Genomic DNA, 19,570 nt, shown 5'->3' with positions numbered 1-19,570 from the left:
AATCATCTGGCACAAAATATGAGCCGTGATGCAGTGGAGGAAGTGCTGCCTAATGAACCCAGCAACCACTGGATCGAAGATGTTGTTCCGGCCTATTGTAGGCTCTCTCTTTTTAAACTTTTTAAATTTATTTTTTAATTGGAGGATAATTGCTTTACATGTAGGCTCTTCCTTGAAATCTGGAGGAGAGACTGAAGGGAGGAAGTAAAATGAGCCTTGAAGCAGGATCCTCTGTGGGCTTCCTGCAGTGGAATGCTGTTGCCCATAATAAAAAGCTGTGATTTGCTCAATACCACTTTTGGATGGTTTCTCCTGATATTGGGGCTTCTCTGGTGACTTGGCAGTAAAGATTCCACCTGCAGTGTAGGAGACCCGGGTTCAGTCCCTGGGTTGGAAAGGTCCTCTGGAGGAGAGCATGGCAACCCACTGCAGTATTCTTGCCTGGAGAATCCCACGGACAGAGGAGCCTGGTGAGCTACAGTCCACAGGGTCGCAAAGAGTCAGACATGACGGAAGTGACTGAGTGCACAACACACACACCCTGATACTGAAAAGATAAAAGATTCGGCATATGCACAGACCCACGGACTGCGTAAGCAAGGAACTTTATCCCCAGACCTCCTGCTCTGGGGTGTGAGAGTGTCTAGAGATGTCCGGGGGTCCTGTTACCTGTAGGTTTTGATTTTGTAGGTCTGGGCAGGGCCTGAGATTCCGCGTCTCCACCAGGCTTCTCCCCCAGGCACTGCAAGGTGGAGCCCTGGCTGCAAAGTCGTAGGTCACTGACGGGATAGCAAGGCACGACCTTGACCTTCGGGGGTCCTAAAGCTGCTGAGGGTCAGGGATTGTGGCAGCCACCATTCAGTCTGGCTGATGGGAAGTTTCCAGCAGAACTTGTGAGGAAGAGTCAGCTTTCCTTCATGTGAGTTGTGTGTGTGCAGAGACCCACTCGCGCTGGTTTGCCCAGAACCGTTCCAGTTAAAGCCCAAAGTCTACTACTGAGTAGACTTTGAAACTCCACTTTGAGTCGAGTCCCCTGTGCTGTGCAGTAGGTCCTTGTTGGTTGTGTATCTTATATATGGTGATGCGTGTGTGTCAATCCCTGTTATATTTTAAAATAATTTCCTATTAGTAGAGGATGCCACGGAGCCCGCACTGGACCCTGCTTGGTTCTCACTCGGACTGTAAGTTCTGACTGTGCAGGCAGCATGTGTGTGTGACTGTGTCTTGGTACAGGACCGCGTAGAAACAGTTTCTTAAATGTCGAAAAGCATTATTAAGTGGCTGATAAATATATTTCACTTGCAAAAAAAGAGAAAAGAAACCAAAGTCTTGCATCCAAGGAATCCACCAGTCCTATGAGACCTGGATGTTTGGTCACCCTGTGAGACCCACTGTAGCCCCAGGGAAGGCGAGGTTGGATTTGCAAATTTCCTTTAGTGAGAAAGGCTCTGATTCCCGTGCGTGCCGTGGGGACTCTAGGAAAACCTTTTTACTTATTTATTTGGCTGTGTGGAGTCTCAGTAACAGCACAAGGGCTCTGTAGCACTCGGGCTTAGTTGCCCCAAGGCTTGCGGGATCTTGGTTCCGGACCAGGGATGGAACCTGCATCCTCTGCATTGGAAGGCGGATTCTTAACCACTGGACCACCTGGCAAGTCCCAAGGGAAGCCTTTTATTGAGTTCTGTTAGTTCCTCCTCTGTTCCGGGAATGGAGGCAAGTGTGATGTCGGGAAATGCCACCTCCTAACATCGGGGCGAGTTTTGTGTTACCAGGAGGATTGTACTTCTCTCCCTGTGAATCATATGGTTCCCTGAACGTCATATTTTTCCCTTCTTCCCATCCTTGTTACCCGCTGCGTCTAGATTCTTGCCCACCGTTTCCCAGGCCACTCCACGACTCTAAAGCTTCCAGCATTTCCTGACTGAATGCTCAGCAGGTGGAGAATCCCCCTGCAAATGCAGGAGTCACAGGAGATACTGGTGTGATCCCTGGGTCAGGATGATCCCCTGGAGAAGGAAATGGTAACCCACTCCTGTGTTCTCGCCTAAAAAATCCTGTGGACAGAGGAACCTGAGGGGCTAAAGTCCTAAGGGTCACAAAGAGTCAGACAAGACTGAGGGACTTAAAATGCAAACACACACAGTTCTCAGTGGTTTTGCCCCCAGGGAAAGAAGTTTTGTGGTGGGTAGGAAAAAATATGTGAGATGTTTCCAGACTCTTGAGTAGTTTATATTCCTAATGAGTGACAAATATATGACTCATTTTTTTTTTTTTTTTCTTTTTTGGGCTGCACCAAGTGGCTTGTGGAATCTTATTTCCCCAACCAGGGATTGAACTCAGTCCACCGCAGTGAAAGTGCTGAGTCCTAACCACTGAACTGCCAGGGACTTTCTGTATGACTCTGTTTTTTTTAAGGTCCAAGGTTTTATATAATTAAAGTCTACCATGGGATGTAGGGGTGTAGGGTCCGTGTTGACAAGACTTTGCAGATGATCTCGAGTGGAATCCTTAAGCTGTGTCTAAACCCTCCCTGCTGTGACTCAGCCCATTTCCATGCAGTTGGCTGAACATAGGCCTTCCCTGATAGCTCAGTTGGTAAGGATTCTGCCTGCATTGCAGGTGACCCCAGTTCGATTCCTGGGTTGGAAGATCCACTGGAGAAGGGATAAGCTACCCACTCCATTACTTGGGCTTCCTTTGTGGCTCAGCTGGTAAAGAATCTGTCTGCAATGCTGGAGACCTGGGTTCGATCCCTGGGTTGGGAAGGTCCCCTGGAGAAGGGAGCGGCTACTCTCTACAGTATTCTGGCCTGGAGAATTCCATGGACTGTATAGTCCATGGGTCACAAAGAATGAGACATGATGGAGCAACTTTTAATAGCCAAACATTTCCCCTAGTTTCTGTCTCTGGGCTTTGTTTAAACCGGTATCCCATCAAGAGTGCCTTCTCCAGGACTTCCCCGACAGTCCAGTGGTTAAGAGTCTGTGCTCCCAATGCAGGGTGCGCAGGTTCGATCCCTGGTAGGGGAACTGAGATCCTGCAAGCAGCCTGAGTCAGCCAGAAGAAAGTAAATGCCTTCTTTCCTCTCTGTCTGTATATAACAGCTTTCACTGCTCTGTGGGATCCCGGCCTTAGTCTTCCAGCCATTAATGATCTCCCTTGTAAAACTCTCAACATTTAATGGGTGTGGCGCTGGTTTCCAGCTGAGTAGTAACCACCGAGTGTGTTAGTTGTTCAGTCGTGTCTGACTCTTTGTGACCCCATGGACTGTAGCCCACCAGGCTCCTCTGTCTATGGGATTTCCCAGGTGAGAATACTGGAAGGGGTTGCCTATGCCTTCTCCGGGGGGTCTTCCCAACCCAGGGATCAAACCCCGGTATCCTGCACTTGGCTTAGATTCTTACTGCCTGAGCCACCAGAGAAGTGCCGCAGTCTGGTCCCAGAAGGGTTCAAAGATGGGGAAGCATCCTCAAGAGAAGAGAATGAATGAGCATTTTGGGGGGAGAGACCTCCTCGGGGTGGGCCCTTCTGCAAGTCCCATGCCAGCCCTGTCCCCTCCAGTCTCACCAGCCTCCTGGAGCAGCAGCTGCACTCAACTTCTTTGATTAATTTAGTGCTTGGAGGTGTTGTGAGATGGCATTCTAGAAGTCTTGCCTGGGAGCGTGCACTATAAAAATTAAGTCTTTAAAAAATGCAGGTCACATCTCATTTACTCAACAAATATTTATTGTGTCTTCTCTGTTCACCAGAGCGAGGGTACACAGTCACCATCATTCCCTTTGGGGCTGAAAACCGGATTGGTACCCACGGTAACCAGCGATGGACAAGGGTTGGGAGCTACTCACATAGATAACTGTTTTGTGTGGATTTATTTGTTATTTTCCTGGCTTCTTAGAGTCAAGGACTATGGTTTCACTTATTCCCCGCTCCTGCAGCCACAGTTCCCAGCTTGAGCTTCCTGAGCTTGAAGGGACTGTTTAGTCGTGTGGTTTATCCACTGTTAAAATGGACTTCCCAGGTAGTGCAGTGGTAAAGAATCTGCCTGCCAATGTAGGAGATGCAAAAGACTCAGGTTCGATCCCTGGGTCAGGAAGATCCCCTGGAGGAGAAAATTGCAATACACTCCAGTGTTCTTGCCTGGAAAATTCCATGGAGAGAGGCGCTTGGTGGGCAACAGTCCATGGGGGTCACTAAGAGTCAGACACGACTGAGCACCACCACTCGTTAATGTATCCCAAAGTTGAACAAGGCAAAGTGAAAAAGTGTCAGTCGCTCAGTTGTGACCCCATGGACTGACTGTAGCCTGCCAGGCTCCTCTGTCCATGGAATTATCCAGAGGGCAGTACTGGAGTGGGTTGCCATTTCCTTCTCTGGGGATCTTCCAGACTCAGGGATCAAACCTCAGTCTCCTGCTTTGCAGGCAGTTTCTTTACCATGTGAGCTACCAGGGAAGCGCAAAGGCAAGCTCACATCCAACCTCTTTGCTTTTGGTTGGAGTGACGGCCTCTCAGGTCTAGAGCCTGGTATCTCATGTTGATCTGAAGCTCTGTTGGACTCAATGCTTTCAAATTCCTTTTTGGAGGGGAGTGTGGTTGGAGACCCCCAGGGGCTTAGAGAGAGCACAGGGTTACAGACCAGGTCAGCCATGCTTGTTGTAATGATCCCAGAGTAGATGTTGGTATTCAGACTGACTAGAGTGCTTCCCTGCTGTGGCCATGAAAGGTTCTGGAAGAACTCACTGTAGCCCTCTCCACCCCAGATGCAGGCATCTCGGGAGACAACATTCTAACGTCCAACTGTCGTATGGCAGCTTGACGGCAGCTGGGTACGTGTCAGGGCCCCGAACCGTGTGCCCTTCTGGGTCGGGATGGAGGAGAAAAGGAGCTTTAGGTGTGGACGCTCTGCCCCGAGCATGTGGTCTCCCGGGAGGAGCGAGGGAGGGTCCGGGACTGTCCGAGGCAGGGCCTCTGGTAGGGGGCGGGTACCCCCGCGTCTGCGGGCACCTCGGGGCTCCCATGTTGTGTCGAGCCAAGGCCCCTGCCAGCCATCTGTGAGCTGCAAGGCAGGAGACGCGGCCTGCAGGGTGACAGCCCTGTCTGGTGGCAACAGACAGTCCCCAGGCTCCGGGAGGGAGTGGGGAGCGTCCTGGGGCCTCCGGTTCTCGTCATGTGCGGACAGTCTCATCCTGCAGCTGGCCTGCGGGAGAACTAATGAGGTGGAGAAAATCCATGGGAAATGATTGATGAAGACAAATCGTGGACATTTTCAAGGGAACCTGGCTGTCCAAAGCCTCCAGGGGGTTTTGGATATAAGCGCCGCGTCCACTTGATTGACTGAGAGGCTTGTGCAGAGAGTTAGGAGACCTTAAACTGGGTCTCACTACTGACCTTTAGTCTTACTATTTCAGCTCCGTGAGCCTTTTTTCTGTATTCCCCTTCTTTTATATCTTCTTGAAATGTGTTTAAATGATAAAAGGAACATAACGTTACAGAAAGGGGGAAAAGCTCTACAGTCTCATCGCCCAACTGCTTTAATTGGTATGAATTCTAGTTTTTCTGTTACTTGCATGTTTTTTGCCACTGTATATTTTTCCTTTTTAAATTTTGTTTATTTATTTGGCGGCACCAGATGTTAGGTGCGGCAGTCTTAACCACTGGACCGCCAGGGAAGTCTGGATTTATCATTTTTACTAACTGCCTAAAAGTCTTCTGCATTTATGTTCTTTAATTTACTGACCTGTCCCTTTTTTTTTGAGCATTAGAATGATCAATATCTTTTCTCCCTCATATTTTAAATCATGTTATTAAAAGAGTTCCTGAAAAGTCACACTGATGGATCCACCCCATTATTGGGAGCAGAGGGTCCAGAGCAATTTGCTTGGCTTCATCATTCCATTTAATTAGACAGGTGATTTTTTTTTTTTCTTTAGTACCTTTTCTGTGTAAGGCTTTCTATCTGTATTATCTGTTGCAGGTCCCGGCTGACATTTCCAGAATATGTGGCAAGACTGTAAACCTCACCAATGACAACAACTTCAGGTAAAAGGCCAGGGTGAATCTGTGAATTCTCAGTGACATAGTATTTTTAAATATTCATAGTAGTAGAAGTCTGTCTCACCATGAAAATGACTGTAACATCCATCCCTCTTGCTTGCAGGATGTATTAGACGCGGATTGGGAATGTGGGTTGTTTGTTATTGGTTCCGCATGGAAAGTGCTCGAAACATTTTTGTTCGCCCCGGTATTCTGACCTGTCTCCCCATAGTCTCGCTGACCATAATCATTTTCATGGTTGAGCCAGAAAGCTGTGACTCTAACCCAACAGCCCGGGAGGATTAGGGACTCACGACGGTGTGTGGAACGCGGCGGAAAGGGGGCCGATGGGAGAGGTGGATTCCAGCTCCTTGTCTCGGTCTCTGCGGCCATCTGTGAAGTGAGAGGCGGGGGTCAGAGGCTCTCAGAGGTTCTTCCCAGCACTGAATGTTGTGGTGTGGCCTCACGTGTGACCTGACGGCTTCTCTGGTGGTACAGCGGTAAAGAATCTGCCTGCAATGCAGGATACCTGGGTTTGATCCCTCAGTCGGGAATATCCCCTGGAGAAGGAAATGACAACCCACTCCAGTATTCTTGCCTGGGAAATCCCATGCACAGAGGAGCCTGGCGAGCTACAGTGGCAACAGTCAGACATGACTTAGGACTAAACAACAACAAAACAAAAAAACAGTTCACCCAGTAGAAGTCCAAGAATGGAAACTGAATTAGGAAACCTCCCTCTTAGGTTGAGGCAGTAGCCATTGGCAGAGAGGCAGTTTTGTCCCTTCTTCCCCCCTCCCTTTCTTCCCTTCCTTCTTGCCTTCCTGCCTCCCTCCCTGCCCTTCCTGCTCCCCTCTTCCTTCCTTCTTCTTGCTTGTCCCATTCCCCGGGGGTTATGCTCACAGTAGGAAAACACCGTCCTTTCTGGATAGGTTCACCCAGCCCTACCCTTGTCCCTATCACCAGCCCTTCGCAATCTACAGCAAATCCACACGAGATGAGTTTCGTTTCTATTCCCACTGGAGAGAGTAATAAAGCTTCTTGGAATCCTGGCTCCCTTCCCAGCCCCTGGGGCCTCTTAGGATCCTGAATGATTGTACCAGGCATATTAAAATGCTCCCGCATTCCACATTAAGTAGCCCCACCTCACACCCACCATAAAATAATCAAAAAGTTTGTAAAAATAATTTTGCTTTTGAAGTAATTTGGCTAGAAGCTTATTTAATTTCTGACTGACTGTGATTTCTTGGCCATTGTTGTGCCTACTTAAGGATTCTCTTGAAGGGAGTAAAGCTAAGCCTCAGATTGTTGTTTGAATGTAAATAAATTTTTATGAATACCAAAGTCAATAATTAACAAGGTTTTATAGACATTTCGTTAAGCACTTATTAATTGAAATTTCTGCAGGTTTTTTTTGGGGGGGGTGGGGGGAGCCAAAACCCAGTATGTTTTTTTCAATTTGTAACCATTTCATAGACCCCCTGGAAAAAGAGGAAATCCTGGGTGCTGGTACACTGGTTTCCTTCTTTCTTTCTTTTTTTTTAATTAAAGAAAGCAGCATTGTTTTTCTTAGATTACGTGTCTGTTTATTTGGCTGCACCAGGCCTTAGTTTCGGCACACAGGATCTCTAGTCGCGGTGTGCAGACTCTTGGTTGTGGCATGTCGGATCTAATCTGGAAAGTTCCCTTTCCAGAGATCGAACCCGGGTCCTCTGCATTGGGAGCACGGAGTTATAGCCGCTGGACCACCGGGGAAGTCCCACAAGCCTTCACTTATAACACACATTCAAGGCAGTGCCTGCGACGTCGGGCCTGGCAGCATCGTGAGGGCACAGCTGTTCTCCGTCTTCTTCGCTGGTGTGTATCCAGTCCTCAGAAGTGCCTGTCGCGGAGCAGGCGTGCAGCAGACATTCTCTGAGTGACCAAATGAACCAGCAGGCTGCTCTGTGATCCATACAGCTCTAAAAGAGCAGGCTCAAAGCAGAATTTACTTGTTCAGCGATTCACCCTTAATAAACCAAAATTCAGTTCCATAGAATTCCTTGTGAGATGCCGGGAGAGTTGTTTAAAGCCAATGTGGAAAAGATGGAAAACAGATTTATGCCAGTTATCATCTCAGAGACAGGGTTGATTTCATATTTAATCAGTGGTGCTTTTTATGTAGTAATTTTTTTATGTAGTAATTCCATATCATATTAAAGCTAGCAATTGAGCAGGCTCGGGTTTGCATTTTAAATATCTCTCCCGATACTGGAAACTTCTCTCCCAATAATAGGTTTGTATAAAATCCGTAGAACCTATACTTCTCTTTTTCTTCTTTTGAAATGTTATTGTCTTTTAAAAAATTTATTTGTTTTTAAATTGAAGTACAGTTGACTTCCAATGTTGTCAGTTTTAGATGTATAGCAAAGTGATTGTTACACATATATATAAATCTATTCTTTTTCATATTCTTTTCTATTATAGAATATTACAAGATATTAAGTATCGTCCCCTATGCGATACAGTAGACTCTTGTTGGTTATATATTTTACATATAGCAGTGTGTATATGTTAAACCCAAACTCCTGATTTATCCCTCCCCTCCCCTTTCCCCTTTGGTAGCCGTAGGTTTGTTTTCTGGGTCTGTGAGTCTACTTCTGTTTTGTAAATGAGTTCACCTGGACCATTTTTTAAGATTCCACGTATTTTTTATTGTTTGGTTGCTCAGTCTTTTGTAACCCCATGGACTGTATACCGCCAGGCTCCTCTGTCCATGGGATTTCCCAGGCAAGAGTACTGGAGTGGGTTTCGATTTCCTTCTCCAGGGGATCTTCCCAGCCCAGGGATCAGACCTGCATCTCCTGCATTGGCACCTTTATCACTGAGCCACCAGGGAAGCCCTTCCACATGCAGGCAAATCGGATATGTGCCTTTCTCTGTCTGCTTAGTTCACCTGGTATGATAATCTTTAAGTCTGTTTATGTTCCTGCAATTGGCATTATTTCACTCTGTTTTATAGCTAAGCAATAGTCCATTGTGGAGAAGGCATGGCACCCCACTCCAGTACTCTTGCCTGGAAAATCCCATGGATAGAGGAGCCTGGTAGGCTGTAGTCCATGGGGTCGCTAAGAGTCGGACACCACTGACGTGACTTAGCAGCAGCAGCAGCAATAGTCCATTGTGTGTCTATACCACATCTTCTCTATCCATTCATCTGTTGATGGACACTTAGAGAACTTGTGTCTTTATACCCTCCCTCCAGCCTAGCTGGTGCAGGTTCAGAATCGATCATCTGAACAAAGGTGAGAAAGGTGTCATGCTTGCTTACTCAGTTCCCCCCACCAAGCCCTCGAGGGCAGCTCTTCCCTGTACCAGGTTCAGAAAAGTGGCATCAGGTTGCTCTTGGCTCCTTTGGATGGTTTTTAGATAAAAGGCGGGTTGGAATTTCCTCTTTGTCAGCTGATCAGTCATACTGGAGAGCAGGTGTCAGGAACAACCAGGCCTATTCCACCTGCCAGGGACTCATTGCCAAAGCCATCCCAGGCATTTCTATTTAGGAAGCCCTGTGATGTCACAGCAGAGAAGGCAATGGCACCCCACTCCAGTGCTCTTGTCTGGAAAAATCCCATGGACGGAAGAGCCTGATGGGCTGCAGTCCATGGGGTCGCTAAGAGTCGGGCACGACTGAGCGACTTCATTTTCACTTTTCACTTTCATGCATTGGAGAAGGAAATGGCAACCCACTCCAGTGTTCTTGCCTGGAGAATCCCAGGGACGGGGGAGCCTGGTGGGCTGCCGTCTATGGGGTCGCACAAAGTCGGACACGACTGAAGCGACTCAGCAGCAGCAGCAGCAGTGATGTCAGTGTCCTGACATCAGAACCTTAAATAATCAGAACCCAGAAGAGCTGAGGGAATTGAGCACCTGGGAGGTTTGATGGTAGGTATAATTTTTTAATTCTTTTTATTTCAATTAAATTAAAAAAAATTTTTTTTTCTGCCATGCAGTGGAACATGTGGGATCTTAATTCCCTGACCAGGGATCAAATCTGCCCTCCTAACGTGCGTTGGAAGTGCAGAGTCTTAACCAGTGGATCACCAGAGGAGTCCCTGGAGGTGTGTCTTTGCAGTGATTGGAATATCAAGATTGGCTGGGCGGTTGGTTCTTGTCTTTCCTGCATTTTAGGGGGAATCAAATGCTAACTACTGCCTTAACTGAAGCTGGATGCTTCTTGAAGGCCTCATTAAATTTCAAAGAATGAGTTTTATCATCACTCTATACTAAGAAGATTTATTTTATGGGATTACACTGGGGCGTCTCAATCTTGGCACTGTTGCTGTTCTGGGTCAGATAATTCTCTGTTGTGGGGGTTGTCCTGGGTGCTGATGGATGGGTAGGAGCATCTCTGGTCTCTGCTCGCTGGTTCCCTCCCATCTGCTCACGTCCCCCCCGGGGGGCAAAACTGCCCCTGGGATGCTGTCGACTTATGATGAGAGCAGCCGGGACCGTGTAATCTGGTACACAAATGCTGTTTTCTCATAATGATGCCAGAAGCTCAGCCTTTCTGTACACTGGTGCTAAATTGAATCTCAGAGACAGAGTTCTTGGGTGAAATAGAAAACAATAGCTTCATTGCTTTGCCAGGCAAAGGGGGCCACGGCAGGGCAAGACCCTCAAGCCTGCGTGTCCCCACTTGGAGAAGACAGTGAGAAGTTGTGTAGTAACGGTTCAAAGAGGACGTGGTCAGCTGGTGGACATCCTTCTGACGGGTTGGTGGTGAGGTCAGTGGGGGTCTACACCATCAGTATCATCAGCCTTTAGGTTGCAGCTGGCCTGGGGTCTGCATGCTGGTGGGCAGCACACCACTGTTAATCGTTAACTTCTCCCACCTGGAGGGGTCTCAGTATCTGCAGAACAGCTCAACAGTATTGTGGTGTGTATCCATTGATAGGCAAACAGTTCTCCCTGGCCTCGCATCCCCTCCCTTCCCTGATTAGCAACTGCTTCAATCTGCCCATTGGAACTCAGGGAAAGTCATGGAGGCTGAATGAAGGCTGTTTCCTGTAAGATATGGGGGACACAGAAAGGCCTTGAGCACAGGAGCGCCCCACAAGACCCTGCTTGGTATCAGTAACTCTCAGGAAGGTCTTTAATGTGTAAAATGTAGCCAATGAATAACACTTTTGTATCTGGACAACTTATCCAATATTCAATAAATACTGAACAGGTGCTACGTGCTTTGCACTGGAGACACAGCCGTGCAGACGGCCGACAAGGTCCTGCTCTCAGAAGCTCACCTTTCGGGGGACTGAATAAATAAGAATGCCTGAGAGTGAGAAGCGCCGTGAGATGATGCGGAAGGGCGTGGAAGCGCTGTGTCACAGAGGGCGTTGAAGGAAGGCCTCTTTGTGGGGTGACACTTGAACTGAGACCCACATGGCAGGAGGGGGCCAGCCAGGTGAAGACCTGAAGACAGGTGCTCCAGGTGGAGGCTCCAGGCGGTGTTCTCAAGGAAACGGCATGTGCAAAGGCCCTGAGGCCAGAGGAAACAAGTGCACTGTTCCAGGAGAAGGCAGAGCAGCCCGCTGAAGCAGAGTGAGGGAGGGGTACAGGTGGGTCAAAGGTGAGTGGACTCAGGTCACGTAGGGCTTCCTAGGTGGAGGGAGGCAGCTAGAGTTTCACTCCAAGGGCACAAGAAGCCCTCTGAGGGCTGGACTTCTGTCTCTAAAAAATTACTTAGACTGTTCTTTGGAGGATGATCTGGGACCTGATGACTCAGTGGTTAAAGAATACCTGGAGTGCAGGAGACACAGGAGATGTGGGTTTGATCCTTGGTCAGGAAGATCCCCCGGAGGAGGCAGTGGTAACCCACTCCAATATTCTTGTCTGGAAAGTCCTGTAGACGGAGGAGCCTGGCGGGCTACTGTCCATGGGGTCGCAAAGAGTCGGGCAGGACTGAGCCGCTGACGTTAACACTTGGCTTCATCGGGGAGATGAAGTCCGCGGTCAGGGCAAGATGATGAGTCAGAGCTATTATTTTGGGCAAAATGGATGAATTCTGGATATATGAGTGGGGTATACTTAGGAAATCCCCTAAAAGAGCAACCAATAAAAATCCCTGATATTTCAATAGCATTCTTTGAACTGCCTGTTACTTTCACTTCCTTAATCCCTTCCGCATATCAGTGCCAGTTCAATCGAGTTTACCATCCACACTTTGAAAGAACCAGCGCCCCAGGCTCAGGGGCTTATCTTAGTCCTCCTGACACATCAGTGGTCAGACTTCCAGAAAGGGAAAGAAACAAGAGCCCAGAGGGGTTGAGCGAGCCCGCCCCACATGTGCGTAGCTGATCTCCATGTGCTGGGGCCCGGCAGAGCAAGCAAAGGCTCATAAAATACATGTGTATATATATAATATGTAAGGTATGTATATAAGTGAGAGTGTTAGGTGCTCAGTCATGTCTGACCCTTTGTGACCCCATGGACTGCACCCCGCCAGGCTCCTCTGTCCATGGGATTCTCCAGGCAAGAATACTGGAATGGGTTGCCCTGCCCTCCTCCAGGGGATCTTCCCCACCCAGGGATTGAACCCAGGTCTCTAACATTGCAGGCAGATTCTTTACCATCTGAGCCACCAGGGAAGCCCCATGCTGCTGCTGCTGCTAAGTTGCTTCAGTCGTGTCTGACTCTGTGCGACCCCACTGACGGCAGCCCGCCAGGCTCCCCTGACTCTGGGATTCTCCAGGCAAGAACACTGAAGTGGGTTGCCATTTCCTTCTCCAATGCATGAAAGTGAAAAGTGAAAGTGAAGACGCTCAGTTGTGTCAGACTCTTTGCCACCCCATGGACTGCAGCCTACCAGGCTCCTCCATCCATGGGGTTTTCCAGGCAAGAGTACTGGAGTGGGGTGCCATTGCCTTCTCCGGGAAGCCCCATAGTATATATAATATAATATAAATGAATGAAAGGGTGGAGCTTGAGGACAATGACCTCCAGTCTGCTGGGGGTGGGGGCCTGGCTGGGTGGTGGGCACTTTTTTCCCTCTACAGTCGCTTGTCGGGAGCACAGAATGATTGATTATTCGCAGACCTGGGATGGGAAAGTGGGTACTGAGACTCAGAGGAATATGGGATTTATCCATGGAAACCCACGTGCTGTATGGGGCTTCCTCCTGACTCCAGAGCCTAGGCTGCAGTACCTTGTAAGGGAAACAGAGAGGGAAGGAGGGAGCAGGGAGGGAGGAAGAGAGAGAGAGATGCATCCATCTCCCTTCCTTCCTGTGTGCACCAGGAGAAGGCCATGTGAGCACACAGTGAGAAGGCAGCCGTCTGCACGCCAGCAAGAGAGCCCTCACCAGGCACGAATCTGCACTTGATCTTGAGCTGGTCTTGGGCTTGCAGCTTCCAGAAATGTAAGACGATAGATGTCCAGTGTTTAAGCCACCCAGCCTGCTGTTTTCTTATGGCGGCTTGAGCTGAGATAGCTGGCCTGGCTCTGCTCTGTGTCTAAGAATCTCCTGAGGGCAGAGACCACCTACAGTCACCATGCTGTCTTCCCTTCTTGGAAGGGAAGGATATGGGGCGGTCACCAGTGTCCACGACTGACTTCTCTGGTCAAGAGAGGGCTGCTCCTATCCGATCCTCTGGTCTGTGGCCACAGTGATTATGGGTAGTGTTTCTGGGTACCCTCTGGAAGGGTCATCAGATACAATACCCGACGCCCAGTTACACCTGAATTTCGGATAAGCAACAAACGTGAAATACACTTTTAGCAGAAGTATGTCCCAGATAATAGTGAGTTGCTTGGAGAAGGAACACACAGGATATGTGCTGTGTGTTCAGTCACTAAGTCATGTCCGACTCTTTGTGAGCTCATGGACTGCAGCTCGCCAGGCTTCTCTCAAAAATTATTTGTTGTTTACCTAACATTCAAGTTTAACTAGATATCCAGTTATCCAGTTAAACTTGACTGGATATTTTTGACTAAACCTAGCAACCCCACCCTATGGTCCTTTCCTAGAAGGCCAGGAGAGCAAAGCACTGGTTCTCGATGGAGAGCAAAGCACCAACCCGACTAGTTCAGAACAGAAAACCTCTGCAGAGGCTTCCAGAACCAGAAGCTCTGAGGGTGCCAGCATTCTGCATTTTGATGTCTCTGGGGGTGGTTCCATTGGACGCTGTAATTTGAGGACCATTGATCTAAAGAATGACGCTGATGGTGGAGACTGCAGGTCGCATGCTCTGTTGCTCACCCGGGACGCCGCCAGAATGCAGCAACCTAACTGACATCAGGCCCGTTGCAGGGCGTTGTTTCCCTGGGTTTCTGTGGCTTCCCGGAAGGTTGCTGAGGATGGTGCAGCTCTCAGTTCTACCCGCCCCAGTGTCTTCCCGAGCCCGCAGAGGCTGTGAACCAGAAAATTGATTCTCCTGCCGGATCTGCCAGTTTCAGCGGGCGGGGCGGAGCTTGGTGGCTGGGGACACGTGTGCCTGGAGGGAAGCAGGAAGTGACTCCGGAGTGGAGCCCGCAGAACCAGCAGCGGCTGCGGGGCTGATGGAAGTGGAGAGGGGGCTTGAGAGGGCACCGAAGTGAGTCGGCTCTTCTCGCCTTCGGTGCCTTTGGCAGGGCTGGAGGCCCAGGGTCTGGGGCCACCAGGAGCCAAGCGCGGGGCCTGGAAGGGCAACCACATGCAGTTTGGAAGGAGGTGTCCCTGGGAGAGGAGGGGGTCGGAGGAGAAGCAGGGTGGCCTGGGCAGGTGGCAGAGGAGGGGGAGGGGTGCCGGGAGCATGCCCCCTGCCCCTCTCCAGGGCGAGCTGGTGGGTGTTGTCCTTCTGTTGGCAGTGGTCCCCCAAGATCCTTTTCATTCAGCGCTTCCCAGTGGGCGTGTGGAGGGGTACCCCCAGGAGCAGACCTGGTTGCAAGTCCAGCTGCTCCAAGTCCCCTCCGCCAGGCTCTGAGGCTCAGCAGGACCCTTGAACTTGACTGGGAATCTGGTTAATGTGCGGCAGGCCCGAGGAGGCACCTTTCTCGGCACCCCTGGGTCGGCAGGTCCTCGGACTACACTTTGAGTAGCCAGGTATTGGAGACCAGTTTCCGCAGTCACAGACGCCCAGACCCGAATCGCTTTGCTCAGTTCCAGTCTTGGAGTCAGGGCAGGCATGTGGGTCTCGTGAAGTGCTCTTTACACCTGTGCAGCTTTTCCATCAGCCTCTTGAAGCTGACTCTTGGAAGGTTTAAAATGGAGAGAGAAGACAGAAATCTTCTATCCGCCAGGAGCCCTGCGCTGCTGTGTGTGGGGAGGTGCTGGCATCTTTCGAGCTGGAGCAGGCAGAGAATCATCTTCCCTCCTGCAGAGGGGCGCGGGCTTATGATTTAATATCAGCTCCTGGAAGTGTGAGCCCCACTGCAGAAGTGGCTTTTGAGCTGGCTGACCCACCCTGGCTGGCCTTCCGTGTTGCCAAGGCACTTCTCTGTCCTGCCTACTGGAGAAAACTTTCTGCTCTCTTGGGTCTGCGTGGCGGTGGCCCTGCCGATCCCTCACGGGGCAGGAGAGCTCACTTTCTAAGCTCTCGGTCTTGTAGAAGATCTTCCAGTTTTAGATCCGTGCTTTCCATCCTGATGTCCATCCCCCGTGGAACGCTGTGCGATGCTACATACGTGCATGCTCCCTGGCTCAGTCGTGTCTGACTCTCTGTGACTCCATGGACTGTAGGCCGCCAGGCTCCTCTGTCCATAGGATTTCCCTGGCAAGAACACCGGAGTGAGTTGCCATTTCCTTCTCCGGGGGATCTTCCTGCATTGACGGCAGATTCTTTACCGCAGAGCCACCTGGGAAGCTCCCATAAAATATTAATTCTGATTCTGCAAGTCTGGGACGGTACTTGAGATTCTGCATTTCTAACTTAGCTCCTAAGGGGGCCCAGCGCTGCCGGTTCTGGGACCACCCTTAGAGTAGTGAGGGTTTTCTTTTAATGTTTATTTATTGTGGCTGCACCAGGGTCTTAGCGGCAGCTCGTGGGATCCGCGATCTTCGTTGAAGCGGGGTGCGGGACCTTTAGCTGCCATATGAGAGTCCTTAGTTGCGGCGTGTGGGATCTAATTCCCTGACCAGGGACTGAGCCTGGGTTGCCTGCACGGGGAGTGCAGAGTCTTAGCCACTGGACCAGCAGGGAGGTCCCTGAATTGTGAGGATTTAAAACAGCAAGGAAGAAACTTCTCTGAGGAGCACTGGGCTGGCATCCCCAACGATAAATCCACGGTGGCCTTGGCCTTCTCTCTGTGTCTCTTTTTCGTACATCTCAGGGTGCCTGTGCGTCAATAGAGTCTTAGAACAGTGTTTTCGCCTCCCACCAGCCCCCAGGAACACCCACAACCTTCCTTGTTTGCCAGCCCACAGAACCCACGTTGACTTTGGCTGTTTGGTGAATGTAAATGGTTTCCTCTTTTCTGTAGTTGCTAAAAGGTGCATTCAACGCTGAAAAACAAAGTTGTTTTTTTGTTGTTGTTATGACCTGTCTTGGATGATAAGTACCGAGAGAATGCTAGCTGTGTGCCTTTCTTTGTAAATCCTCTTTGAAATTTGTATCCACAAAGATCGGTGTAATGATCCGAATGTCTTAGTTTAGAAGCACAGACGATTCTCTTTAGGATGCCTTAACAAGATGCCATATGTAAAGAGGTGGGTTTTTGCTTAATGGTGTTTTTTTCTTTAGTTGGTGCAGTCATCCTCCTGAACTCCACTTAGACTATGGAGACCCAGGCTGAGTCCAGAGATTCTGTTTCGTGCTGAGGTTTCTTGGTACCTTGACTGAGCCTGGGCTCACCTGGGTTTACCTGGGTTCATCCTGACTTACAGCTTCCTAGATCTGAATCCTGCTGGTTTGCTGACCCTCTTGGCATAAGAGGGCCCATCTACCCTCTGCCCGGGTTTACTTCCAGGGTCAGAGCAGAATCAACAGCTTTTGGTCTGCAAGTTCAGGGTTGCTGGCTCCTCACAGACCTCTAGAGCCTGGCAGGGCTGAGCCCACTGGGGTCGTGTCCAGCCCTGTGAGTGCTAGAGGATCGGGGGAGCTGAATGAGCCCTTTGTGATGAGGCCTTGAGCCCTGGTGTTTATTGTACCAACTACACACAGAGCTTTCCAACAAGAGGGTTTCTCTCCCTTGTAACTTTCCACAGGTGAGGTGACTCCCTATCATTTCAGAGCTGGAATTTAGAACATGTGCAAGTCTAGAGGAGGTCTGCCGAGCAGAACCACAAGGCAATGGTACTTCCCTTTCCTTCCTTGGCGGGCAGTGGTGTAACTTCAGCCTTGGGAGCAAAAGTGCTCAGTGGGGGGGCTTCCCAGGTGGCTCAGTGGGTAGAGAATCTGCCTGCAATGCAGGGAACTCAGGAGACTTTGGTTCAGTCCCTGAGTGGGGGTGGGGTGGGGGGTGGAAGATCCCTTGGAGGAGGGCATGGCAACCTGCTCCAGTATTCTTGACTGGAGAATCTCATGGACAGAGGAGCCTGGCGGGCTACAGTCCACGGGGTTGCAAAGAGTCGGACGCAACTGAAGCGACTGAGCAGGCCCACACATGCTCAGTGGACTTGGGGAAATGACACTTGGGTTTTGTTTCTGTGTCTTTGCTTATTCAAGATAAGCCCGCCCTTTTCAATTCAGCACATATGTTTTGGGGTGCCAGAAAACCCTATTTTATGGGGGTATCAAATGTGAAAAAGCATCATCCCTATTTTTCAACAACGAATGATATAAAAGATGAAGGAGGCAAGCCCACACAAAGAAAGCAGTGAAGACGTGCCCTGGGACCGGAGTAGAGGGGAATCAGGGAACCGTGGCATCAAAGTTGGCTTTATCAGAGGATGCTCTGGGTCTGATGGCTGGAGGCTGGGGAGGAAACTGGATAAAGAGAGACTTGGAGCAGGACCATTGGGGACTTGTGAAAGGCGCCTCGAATAACAGGGTTGAGCTGGAATACAGTGCCCTTTCAGGGTGCAGTGGTTGAAGAGTTGTTGGGTGAGTTGACGGTCAGCTGATGGAGTGAATCCTTGGTGGCTACGGGAGCTGCCATGAGAACTGCTCCGGAGAGCTGCTGAAAGTTCGATTGGGCTTCCTTGCTAGCTCAGATGGTAAAGAATCTGCCTGCAGTGCAGGAGATGCGGGTTCGATCCCTGGGTGAGAAAGAGCCCCTGGAGAAGGGAATGGCTACCCTCTCCAGTGTTCTTGCCTGGGAAATCCTAGGGACAGAGGAGCCTGGCGGGCTGCAGTCCATGGAATCGCAAACAGTTGGATGCGACTGAGCGACCAACACTTTCTTTGGGTGGAAGAGCTTCAGGAGGGCATCTGAGCTGGTCAGCCTGTGCTCGGAGGAGACATGATGGATGATAGGCAAGGCTCAGGTGAAACAGGTAGAACATGCCCAAAGGCTGCAGTCAGACATCCCAGACTCTCTCCCTCCAGGCTAAGGAATTTGCATTCTTTGCACGTCTTTGGAACTGTTTCCCAGTGCCCTCCCTTCCCTCCTGTCGTCTCCTCCCCCGGTGTCTCCCTGGGCGTCCCCAGGTGTCTCCTTTCAGAGCTGGAGGGTTTCTGATAGCTGGGGTCAGCCTGGGTGAAGCCGCCCAGCCTGGCCTGGGCCAGGTCACTGACGGGTGTGCGGGCCCCTTAGCACGTGCGCATCCCGGGGAGGGACCACGGGCGCTGACCCTCTCTGCTCCTCTGCACACAGCCGTATCCAGCATGCTCCACGGCCACAGCCCGGTGTCCCAGGCCCTGTTGGGGACCTTCTTCACCTGGGGGTTGACAGCAGCCGGGGCGGCCCTCGTGTTCGTCTTCTCTAGCGGACAGGTGAGTTGCCTCGCTTTGGTTCTGGGGGTTCGCGGTGGGGGGCCCTTTGTAGTGAACTCTGCCCCTTTCCTTCCCTCGCCCCCTCCAGCCCCCTGCCTGGGAGCTCATGGGCCCTCTGCGTCTCCCTTCCGATGCCCAGTGTTTTGGCCGTTAGGAGCCCCCCCTGATTTCTCTCTGCCGCCCAGGTTCTCGGGCCTGGAGCAGGTGGCAACGTGTGAGGTTTGACCCCCTCGCCCTGTGCCGTGAGGGGCGGAAAAAACCCTGGAAAAAGCGAGGGGGCCGGCTCTGTTTCCTTCAGCCCATTTCTAGACTCTTCCTTTCCTCCCTTGCCCCCTTTGGGATGAACACACACAGACCTGCCCCCCGCTCCCCAGGCCCCTGAAGACCCCACCCCACCCCGTGCACCCCTACATCTCCCAGACCCCCCCTCCATGCACACTCCATGCACCCTCCCGCCCTGCCCCAGCCCACGCCCGCCTCCTGTGCGTGGAGGCCCTGCCTCTCCTCCAGCCCAGGCTGCCCGAGTCCACGGTGTCCTGATGAACGCAGAGTCCCCTCGACCGCCATGCTCGGGGCGCAGGCAGGGCAGCTGTAGCGAGCGTGCACGCGCTGGAGGAGCGAGGCAGACCCCCCGAGAGGCCCGGGAAGCCGGCCGGCCAGGGTCCTCTCATGTCAGGACCTGTACAGCAGTGCTGATGTCACTGGGAACCGGGC

At 50.8% G+C, this 19,570-nt stretch overlaps 1 protein-coding gene across 9 annotated transcripts in view; it reads left to right on the top strand.

The window, feature by feature from the left end:
• Positions 1-19,570, top strand: part of SLC39A11 (solute carrier family 39 member 11) — a 386,666-nt gene that overhangs the window by 72,212 nt on the left and 294,884 nt on the right. For 6 of the 9 annotated variants that reach the window (XM_025279390.3, XM_025279389.3, XM_025279394.3 and 3 more), the window contains exons 2-3: positions 5,974-6,038; positions 18,738-18,856. In XM_025279390.3, coding sequence (XP_025135175.2) covers positions 6,023-6,038; positions 18,738-18,856 — 135 coding nt within the window. In that variant the 5' untranslated portion in view covers positions 5,974-6,022. Of the gene's footprint in view, positions 1-5,973; positions 6,039-14,444; positions 14,600-17,187; positions 17,276-18,737; positions 18,857-19,570 lie in introns of those variants that run through there. The other 3 variants (XM_025279392.3, XM_025279391.3, XM_044938507.2) reach the window with 3 other exon arrangements.

The sequence above is a fragment of the Bubalus bubalis genome, chromosome 3 (genome assembly GCF_019923935.1).
Source record: "Bubalus bubalis isolate 160015118507 breed Murrah chromosome 3, NDDB_SH_1, whole genome shotgun sequence".
In the NCBI taxonomy this organism is placed as follows: domain Eukaryota; kingdom Metazoa; phylum Chordata; class Mammalia; order Artiodactyla; family Bovidae; genus Bubalus; species Bubalus bubalis.
The sequence above is the reverse complement of the archived record's forward strand: the minus strand, read 5'-3'. Positions and strand labels throughout refer to the sequence as shown.